The sequence below is a fragment of the Ochotona princeps genome, chromosome 13 (assembly GCF_030435755.1).
Source record: "Ochotona princeps isolate mOchPri1 chromosome 13, mOchPri1.hap1, whole genome shotgun sequence".
Taxonomy (NCBI): Eukaryota; Metazoa; Chordata; class Mammalia; order Lagomorpha; family Ochotonidae; genus Ochotona; species Ochotona princeps.
The window spans coordinates 60683849-60693965 of record NC_080844.1 but is presented as its reverse complement, the minus strand read 5'-3'; the positions used below and the strand labels follow the sequence as shown (position 1 = coordinate 60693965).

The following is a 10117-nucleotide window of genomic DNA, read 5'->3' as shown; positions in this document are numbered from 1 at the left end:
GTAGGAGCAGGTGCAAGCGGTGCCTCAGGGGGACTCGGCTGGGCTGTGACCAGGGAGATGTGAGCTCTCAGTAGCTCAGGTTCAGTTCTGTCACTTGCAAACACACAAAGGTTCCACACCCACGACCGTTCCACAGCAACAGCTAAGCAGCCAGGTTTTGTGTCGGGTCACCAGACAGGAACCAGCCGAGAAAGGCTGTGTCCAGGCAGCCTGCTCTTGGGAGACTGTCCAGGCATCCACGGAATCCTGCCCACTTAGGCCAGGCTGGGACACCAGATCCTGGGAGGCAGTCATGCTTCTGTGCTTGGAGGCCCATGGCTTAGGAAGCACACCCTCACTCAGCCCCCTCGGGGCTGCCCTGAGTCCCAGGGGTATCCTGGTGTGTAGCCCTGGAAAGTGCAGCCTGCAGGCTACCCTCAGCTAGGCTACAGTGTTGAATCTGGTGACATCCTCAGGGGAGCTTGCCCAGCTACTGCGCAGTGAGCAGCCCTCCAGCCCAGAGATTTAAGGCATGATATTCCTGGCCAAAGAAAATTGCAGGAAGAGTTGATGTGGGGGTATGGATGTGTCTTCCATGAACAGGGCAAGGGTCGGATCTTCTTTATATTCTGAGAGCCCCATTGGGCTCCATAAACCCTGCAAGCCATGGTGACGGTGGCTGGGACCAGCTCTGACCATGCAAACAGCATCCTGTCCCTGGAACTGCGGATGCAGGGGTGCTTCCGGGAGAAGCATCTCTACTCCATCTCATCTCGAACATCCGGTGTATGCAAATGTCCCAGGAGGGACATGTTGCTCAGGCAAGCACGGGCTTTCCCTCTGCAAGGGGCTCAGGCACCTTGGGGGAGTTAGGGAGGCTTGCTGTCTGGGTACACCTTGTCCCAGAGAGGTGGGTGGCGGAAGAGACAGTTTCCAGCTTTAAAAACCTTTCATAGGTGCTGGCGCTGCAGTTCTGTGGGTTAATCCTCAACCTTCAAGCACCAGAATCCTATATGTGGGCACCAGTTCTAGTCCTGGCTGCTCCACTTCTGATCCAGCTCCCTGCGGATGGCCTACAAATGCAGCAGAGGATGGCTCAAGTGTTGGGGACCCTGCACCTGTGTGGGGGACCCAGTGGAAACTCCTGGCTTCGGATCAGTTCAGCTCTGGATGCTCTGGCCACTTGGGCAGTGACCTAGTGGATGAAGATCTTTCTCTTTTTGTCTTTGTTTCTCTCTCTCTGTAAATCTGCCTTAAAAAAAATAAAACCACAACAAAACAAAATAACAAAAAAACTTATAGATGCAGCTATAGAAACCAAGGTTGGAGGAGGTGTGAGGCAGCGGAAGGAGTGGGGCCCCGGGGCTTCAGTAGGAGATTGTTCTAGACTTCTCCTGCCCCAAAGCCAGGGACGGGTTGGAAGGAAGAGGTTTGCCAAGGCCACATGGCTTTGTCCCATGTCCCACTGGCATGTCAGGGCACAGGTGCTGACCGTGAAGGATGCTGGGAGTCACACAGCGCCTGTGCTGTAGCTCTCACAGGTGCAGGGTGCAGCAGCTGGGCTGTTTTGGTCCTTGCTGTGCCAGTGGCCCGTGCCTGGCCTGGGGGCACAGAGCCCCAGCTCACTGAAGAGGGTGGAGTCACTGTGGACTGGACAGAGGGGCAGGGTTTTGAGTGGGAGGTGGGTTTGTGTGTATGTGTGTGGGGGAGGGTATCATTGGACGGTCTTTAAATACTGTTTCAAGACACATACCCCTCCCCCCACTACTTCCTTGGTAAGACTTGAGTGTGGCAGTTGGTATTTGCCTGGTTTGCAGCCCAAGAGAGGCGAGGGGTGGGGTCCCGTGAGCTGAAGGCCCTGAAGGACATCACACTGCATGTGCAGGGGTCCGGCCTGCGGCAGCCGGGTTCACAACCCTCCCCTGGAAGCTTGAGCTGCTGGGGCCCCAAGACTGTACTGGGGACGGTGGCAGCAAAGCCTGGCCAAAGGCAGGAATCCTCATGCCTCAGGGATATTGGAAAGATGCAGATTACTGGGCCGCACCGCCAGAGGCTCCCAACCTGAAGTACAGGGCAAGCCTGGGAATCTTCATTTCAACAGCACAGGCCCCACATGACGAGAAATCTGGCGGCTGCTGGGTAGCTGAGCTTGGTCCTGAGGCAGAGTTGGACACCAGGGGCTTGGCCTGGCAGCGGTGCTCTTTGTCACCTCTTGGAAGCATCAGGGGTGGACCCCTGGTTGGGCAGGCCACCGAGTCCTGCAGGCGGGGGGGGGCACTCGGGCCGGAGCATCTGTCTCCTGGGTAGTGACAGTAGTAATGTGTGTGGCTGGTGGTATGGTCTGCCGCAGGTACCCCCTTTACCTCACCTGGGGTACACAGTGGCCAGTCAGGGAGGAGCCTGTGAGGGACTCAGACCACTAGGACACTGGCTGGGGCCCTCCTCTGTGGGCGGGCTTGCTCAGCACTACCCGCGGCCTTGCATCTCCTGGGACTGGGACACCTGGAGTCCCACAAGTAATCTTCATCGTCTCCGTGCCTCCTTGAAAAGGAAATTCAACAGAAAGCCCTGAATGCAAGCCTCTCAAGGTGGCCTGGCTCCAGTGGCCGGGACCTGTGCAGAAGGAAGAGGCAGAGGTCTGAAGGCAGTGCCTTGGGGTACCAGCCGGCTTCCCCACCGAGGACAGGCAGAGGTCAAGCAAGGGGCTGACCGTGTGCCCCTCCAGAAGGGCTCGGCCCCCAAGGATGGTCTTCTGATTGTGACCTGAGAGAGGGGAGAGGGCCCAGCTGTGTCTGTGATGGGCAGAGCCATGACGAAGCAGAGGGGCTGCGGAGGGAGATACAGGCAGATGAGTACATGGATGGTCGTCTACATTTAATAAACACGCTGTCTCACTTCAGGCTCCAGACATCTGGAGCCAGTTTGGCTGTTGGTGTTGGTGTTGTTTGGGTAAATCCCCTGCCCCCACCCTAACGTCTTTAAAACACATGGCTTTATGTGGCTGCACGGAAAATACACACCCTCGGAGTCCGACTCTCATTTAAATACAAATATACAAAATGTAAACCGAGACAGTAGAGAAATTTACAAAACTTGTCTTGAAAAATAATAGAGATAAAATTCAGTCCTAGTTGGGATGCCGTGAAAACGTGTGCAAGTCATTGGGTCCAGCTGGGTTCTGCCGCTCAGTCCGGTGGGGGTGAGCCCATCGCCCTGACCAGGCGCTGCGGGGGCTGCCGCGGAGAACAGACCTGAGTGCGGGATTCCTGGAGGGCCCTCGCGGTCCGGTGCCCAGGGCGCGGGTAGTGTCCTGGTGCTGAGGGCGGGCACAGCCCCACAGGAACACAAGTTCTTCTGCTTCCCAGGGGGCTCAGGCTGGCGCTGGTGGGCACCGTGGCCTGGGCGAAAACTAGCTGCTTCCCGTGGAATTGGAGCTGACGTGATTCGAACTGATGTGGTGGTTGAAACTGGCCTTGGAATTCGGTGAACTCTTGGAATTGTTCTGATGCTGCTGGGGTGGAGGGAGGAGGGAACAGAGAGAGAAAGAGAAACACTAGAGTTAGGGCCTTGTGGCTGCACCTCAGCTGACTCGACTGGGGCTCTGGGTGGGGCGCCTGCCCTACCCAGGTCCTCTTCCAGCTTTTGGGTGCGGTGCAGGAGAAGCTGAGTGAGTGCGCTGCGTTTGCTGGGAGTGCAACAGGAGGAGCCTCTTAAAAGCCCCTGGGTCTCAGGCTGGTCCCCAGCCCAGCTCTGCCAGCACAGGCTACCTGCCACAGCCTGGGGCCAGAGTTGCACCTGCCTGTCTCCTTCATGCTCCTGTAAGGGCCCAGGTGAGAACCAGGGTTGGGTGGGGTGCTGTGGCCTCAGGAAGGGACAGGCTAAGGAGTACTGCTGTGGCTGTCTCCATGGCTGCTAGGTGGGGTACAGGTCATCGAGTTTTCCCATGCCCAGGTCTGCAGGGCACCCTTCTGGGTGGCACCTCTACCATACTTCAGGGCAGAGTGGGTCTTTGCCAGGGCAGCTTCCACTGCCATGAGCACCTGCAGGCTCACCCCCACCCTCCTGGTTCCTCCAGGTCCCACCTGTATCCAGGTCTTTACAAGGGCCTATGAGGCCGTGGTTCTCAATCAGGGGTGCTTTTGCCACCCGAGGGACACCTGGTATTGTCTGATGGCGTTCGTGGCTGACACAGCCAGGGAGCAGAGGTGCTCCCATGTTGTAGGGATCCTGCAATGCATGAGACAGCTCCCACTCCCACCCTGAACACAAGGTCAAAGAGGAAAGGCCTGAATGTTGAGGATAGCTCGGGCTGCCCTGCCCATCTGGCTCTTAGGGTCCCATTAGCCACGGGGGCATCAGGAGCTGTGCACAGGTTGGCTGTCCCTTCTGCTGCTACCAGCCCCATTCCCTCGAGCCCTCTGCAGCTCTGGGCTCTAGGGCAGGGCTTCCTGTTCCAGGAGAGTAGTTAGAGGTCCCAGGGCTGAGGCCAGGCCTGGCCCAGATGGGTCCTTCACCTGACGCTTGAAGATCCTGTGCAGCAGCCCCTTCTTGGGTGGCTCAGGCGGGTGGCTCCGGTTCAGGTCTGGCGAGGGGGTACCATGTGGTCCAAACACGTTCAGCTCCTTGAAGCACTCGGTCTCGATCATCTGTGGGGCCCAGCACAGACATGGGTCCCTCGTCTGCCTGCTGTTGGTAGGAGGCCTGGTGGCCCAGCCTTCTGGACCTTCCTGTTCCATGGAGCAGGGCCAGGACAAGATTCTCCCTCCCCCTGTGGTACCCATGGGTGGGCACAGGTCGTAACTGTCCATGTGCACTGTGCATACTACCTCCGAGGAGAAGATGGAAGCCATGTTGGGGATGCGCTCAGCTTGCTGCCACCGAGCCATCACCTGGCCCTCACTTACCCCACTCCAGCCCTCCCACCTCATCCCCAGCAGCACTGACCTCTGCCCAAGCCACCAACACGCCCTGGCGTTGCCTTCCTTTGCCAGAGCCTTCTCAACAGGGCCCTCGATCTGGCCCCCTGACAGCCCGCTCCAGCAGCCAGTTCTTTCTCCTCCTCCTCTTCCTCCCAGTGGTGTAGGGGTCGTGGCCACCCCTGCAACCCAGAGGCTGGCAGCCGCCCCCACGTACCTCGTTTTGCCAGGGAATGGATACGGAGCCCGTGGAGAACTTAGAGTAGAAGTCATCGTCCGTGTGGTCCAGGTTGACGCCCTTCACAGTAGAGAACTGCTCGATGTCCAGCACGTCCTTGCAGTACACGGCCCGGGGCTGCAGGGGGCAGGGCTGGGTCATGGGCGGCCCTGTGGGCAGCTCTGCCCTCCCCAAGCCAGGCTGTGGGGTTTGATGGGGACAGAGGAGACACCTTCCTGAGATACCTCCGAATGGAGACCCCCTGCTGGGGCGAAACCAGAGCCTGGGGTGTCCAGGCAGGCTTCCTTCCGGGGTGGCCCAGACAGAGCCAGGCCCCAGCTCCTCTGGGCATCCCCTGCCCCCAGCAGAGGTGTGGTTCCCTTAGAGGAGGTGACCATGTCTCCTGGCATCTCAGTCCCTGGCCTTGGGTGCACTTCTCTCAGCCAGGACGAAGGGGGGGGCCCACGCCAGGGCAGCAAGGACCTGGCTGCTTGTGGGGACACACATAGGTGAACAGAGCATGAGTCACACCTGCGACAAGGACGCAGCCAGCACACGCATCCCCCACCTCCCCCAGGGCGCGGCCTTCGCTCTTCCTTCTGGAATCTGCTTACTGTGGTTATGTGAGGCATGAATTGGTGCTTGCAATGGCTTATGACCATGGCTGCAGACCCAACAAGGCATAACCATGGAGAGGGAAAGCATGGCTCTGGGTCAGGCGCCCAGCTCACAGGGGCTTCCCTCTCCAGGGCTGGCTGCATGCCCTCCCCCACTCTGCCAGCACAGCAAGGGTCCAGCTGCCCACCACCTGCTTGCTCACTGCCCTCAGGCGTCACTCTGAGCTGTGCCCTGGGTCTGGTCCTTCACATACTCAGTATGACCACATCTGCTCACCCAGGATGCAGAACTCAGGGGCCAAATCAGGGACAGGTCACACCAGGAAACCTGTCCCATGCCCATGAAGATTCCCTGGCCAGCTCCACTCCCACCCCCGCCTCCTCCAAGGAGAATAAAAATCTTTCATTTCAAGTCTGCTACTGTCTGCGGGGTCCTCTGGGGACTGGAATGAGACCGAGTGAGGGAATGGCTCCTGTGCCATGCAGTGACTCACCCCATCCTGTCACCATGACAACAGGCAGCCCAGGGGGTCTGAGGACAGCCACTGGGTTCTAAACCTCCATTACAGCCCAGCCTTGGCACCCAGCTCCTGACCCAGCCACTACTGACCCAGTGACACGGCAGCCGAGTTCACATGGTTAGGAGACTCTACATGGTGTCCAGGAATGCCAGGCCCAAGACCTCAACATCAGAAACAAAATGGCAAACTCCTGGTATATGGCATTTCCTATACACAGCAGCCCTCGAGCCTGGCTTTATGCTAGACTATCCTCGGAGATTTTCAAAATCCTCATTCCAGAATCTCAGGGGCCGGGCCCCTCAGCGACTTTCACTTTCTCTGTCTCAGGGTCCCCTCCTCCCCCTGGTCACCCTGGGCTGGCTGCCCGTGAGCCTGGGCCCCACCCCATGTGGGGACTCCCATGAACAAAACCACCGCACCAGGTCCCTGCCTTGGGGACTGACTGCCCAGCCCAGCCCCCAGTGTAAACAGCAGGTGCTCAGGGCGCCTACCTTGAACTGAGTCTTCACAGCTACTACACTGTCTCAGATTGGTTCTGTAGTCATGTGCAAATCTTCCTGGCAGGTCCATGCTGTGAGTCATGGGCCTCATGGGACAGGTCAGGGCCCTGGGCCAGCTCCCAAGTGTCTGCACACCCAGTGTGGGGCTGCCTGGTCCACATGGCACCTGAATGTCTGGCATCCAGTTCACTGGCAGAGTTGGAATGGAGTGATTGGCACGGATGGGGCAGGGACACTCCGAGTCCACAAAAACTTGGGGCTGCTAGCCTCTGGGGCAGCATGGCAGTGGGCAGGTGCCTCAGAGCTTATGGGGTTAGGGGCTACTCACATCTGGAACAAACGGCGGGTCCAGCATGCCGGCTTCCAAGCGCTTGAAGTTCATGTTCCTGAAGAATGGGTGCCTCTTGACCTCGGCGGCGCCCCCCTCCTGGCAGCCCAGCCTCTGCTTGGCATCCTTAGTCAGCAGCTGTGACAAGAGAGCCCCGTGAGGCCACGCCCATGGGCCTGTCATCCCACCTGGAGGCCTGCGGAGTCTGGGGCCAGCTGTGGTCATCATTCTCCCTGCGAGGGTCCTGGAGTTCTCTCCAGTGCCCCCCGCCAGCCTCGTCCCTGTGTGCCCACCTCACTCCCTGAGGATGCCCCACTCCATCAAGAAAGGCAGGGTCTCACCCCTGTCTCTACCCCAGTGAATACCCTCAGGTCCCCTGATTCTGGGCCTGCCACTGTTACTGGGAAGCAACAGGGGTGGGGCCTGCCAGTGGTCTCTGTGTCTCCCTTAGCTGGCTGAGAGAAGGGGTGGTCTGGGGGGCTTCCTGAGGGAAGGGACACTCAGGCTGCTCCTTGTCAGACAAACAGGCCCTGGAAGGTGGGGAGTCAAGCAGGAATTGTACCACCAGAATCAGAGTGGAGACCTATAGGTAGGCTTGGAAAACCCCCAGATGTCTGAGCTCTAGAAGGTTGGGCAGGGGAGCTGGGCAGGGAGCTGGGCAGGGGAGCTGGGCAGGGAGCTGGGCAGGGAACTGGGCAGGGAGAGACAAAGGAGTCATGAGGGCCAGGTCAGTGGGGAAGACCTCTGTCTGGAGGCAGCGGTCACAGGTGGTTGCGGGGGTGAAGGAGGCACAGAGGGGCCCCACCTGGCTGTAGTGGCCAGGACCAAGGGGCTGCTGTCCCTCCCCTAGACCCCCAGGGCCCCGGCCTCATGCTCCTCTCTTCTCTCTTGCACCACTGAGCGCAGCACTGGTATGCAGTGGGTGCTTGGACTAAAGTCAAGGTGAGGGAGTTCAGCCTTGTCTGTCACCTACACTCTGGTTGTGTTTACCTTCCTGGGAGGCACATATCCTGTGGGTGGGGCAGGCATGGAACTGGATGGGGAACTGTAGACGGTGGGTAGGCAGTAGTCTCTTGCAGCTCACAGTTTGTGGCAAGAGATACCCCCTTCCAAAGAAATCCAAGTGGACAGCACCAGGTCCTGCTCCTGAGAGCTAAGCCATGAGTTGTCACTCAGTGTCACTCATCACGACTTTCTCCCTGGTGGCCACCAGGGGGCAGCTGACACAGCAGCACCTGGTTCCATCCAGCCAAGATGATTGAGAGGCTGGGGGAAGAGGAGTGCCCTCTCTGACTCCTCCCCCTCACAGCACATCCCACGTCCCTGCTCAGATCTCTGAATTCCTGAGCTTGATGGAGGACATTTGGTTGGTGTTCATTAGGATCCCCTAATCCATGTTCAGGTTGGGCACACTGGGCAAACACCTGGTCCCAGCTTAACCAGGCACTATGGCACAGTGCATCCTGCCCCCATCACACCTTTGCTATGACTACTGGGCCTCCTTCAGGCCCCAGCTGGCTATATGGCTGGGCACTGAGGTTTCAGGGTGTTCTGTCCCTCTCGCTTCAGTGACACATAAGTGACAAGACCACGGTTTATGGCAGACCCAGCCCCAAACCCTTGTCCTCAGTGCTCTGTGACCTGAGGATAAAAGCCAGCACGGGAAAGCCACAGAGAGGGCAGACAGCTGTGCTCAGCCACCTGGCTCCTGGGCTGCTGACGGTGCAGCCCCAGCATGCTGAATGCAGAAACTCTTCCCTAAGGTCCAGCCTGCATTGTCCATGCACAAGTGAGCCTGCTGCAAGGCCCCGAGGGTCCAGGCAGGCGTACAGGAGCATCTCCCCAGAGCTCAGCCTGTGTACCTGTCACTCTGGGCCCTTCCCATGCCCTGTGTGGTTGGCATTAGAGGGCAGCTGCCTGTACCTCTAGAGGGCAGCTCCAGGGCCAGGGCAGGAGAAGGGGGACCCAAGGAGGCATGAGTGGAACTTGGGAGCCTGAGGTCAGTAGGACAGGAAGTGCCCATCTGCCCGCACAGCCCAAAGTAGGGTCTGAGCTAGTCCCGTGGTAGGATCCCTCCAAGATCCAATGCTTGTGACACTTCCGGCCACTCCTTCTCCCTGGCCCTGGCCCTGGCCCAGCTCCCACTTCTGGCCCTGGCTACCCCACCTGTCCAGACATGATCTCCCCTGTGCCCTACCATCTGTGGACGCTGTCATGCTGAACCCAAACAGTCGTGTTTCATGCCCTGCTTGGTGGGTAACTCAGTTACAAGGTGCTCCAACCACACAGTGCATCCCTGGCCCCTTCCCTTGGCTCCTGGACGCCCCGGTCCCCCAACCCAGGCTCTTCCCAGCTCCGTCCTTGGCTGTCCCACGCACAGAAGGGAGCACCCGGCCTCTGGCTCAGCTCACTGGGCTGCCCCTCCCATGCTCTAGCTCCCTGACTCCCCGCCTGTTGGCCTGAGCGCTGCTCTGAGGTCAGGCTGGGGGCAGGGAGACACAGCAGCATCCAGCGGAAAGGAACGCACCATCTTGCAGATGGACTTGGCCTCCTCTGAGAACTTGGGGGAGTAGACCTCCTCGGTGTCCAGGACCCGGCGGTCCACTTCCTCCCGCTTCACCTTCTCCTTGCGGCCGCGGAAGGGTGACTGGCCCTCAATCATCTCGTAGATGAGGCAGCCCAGGCCCCAGTAGTCGGGACTCAGGCCGTACCTCTGGTTGTTCAGGACCTCAGGAGCTGGGGGCCGGAGAGGGGAGGAGAGCATTAGAGGTAGCTGGGCACGGGCAGAACCAGGGCACTGGTGCTCCTCACCCTGGCGGGCCCTTGGCCATCCTGCATGTGAGAGTGATGGTGTCGCACACAGAAGACCTGTGGTTTCACGGCTGGGTCACTCCTCCCCGCTAACTCCTCTCCAGCAGTTTTCTGTTAATACCACTTTCTCCAGGAAGCCTGCTGTAATGGCTCTCTTCTGCGCTTCCTTGAAAGATTGACTGTGACTTCAGAACTCAGCCCACAGTGGATGGAAATGCCATGTTCCTA

The 10117-nt window shown here is 59.1% G+C and overlaps 1 protein-coding gene across 2 annotated transcripts in view; it reads right to left on the bottom strand.

Moving 5' to 3' along the window:
- Positions 1-2840: 2840 nt before the first annotated feature.
- The window catches only part of GRK5 (G protein-coupled receptor kinase 5), a 190466-nt gene continuing 183189 nt past the window's right edge, over positions 2841-10117 (bottom strand). The window contains exons 12-16 of one of the 2 annotated variants that reach the window (XM_058671570.1): positions 9606-9814; positions 7079-7216; positions 5113-5250; positions 4494-4625; positions 2841-3490 (exon numbers count right to left, since the gene is read on the bottom strand). In XM_058671570.1, the coding sequence (XP_058527553.1) occupies positions 3389-3490; positions 4494-4625; positions 5113-5250; positions 7079-7216; positions 9606-9814 (719 nt within the window). In that variant the 3' untranslated portion in view covers positions 2841-3388. The remainder of the gene's footprint in view (positions 3491-4493; positions 4626-5112; positions 5251-7078; positions 7217-9605; positions 9815-10117) is intronic. The other variant, XM_058671571.1, reaches the window with a different exon arrangement.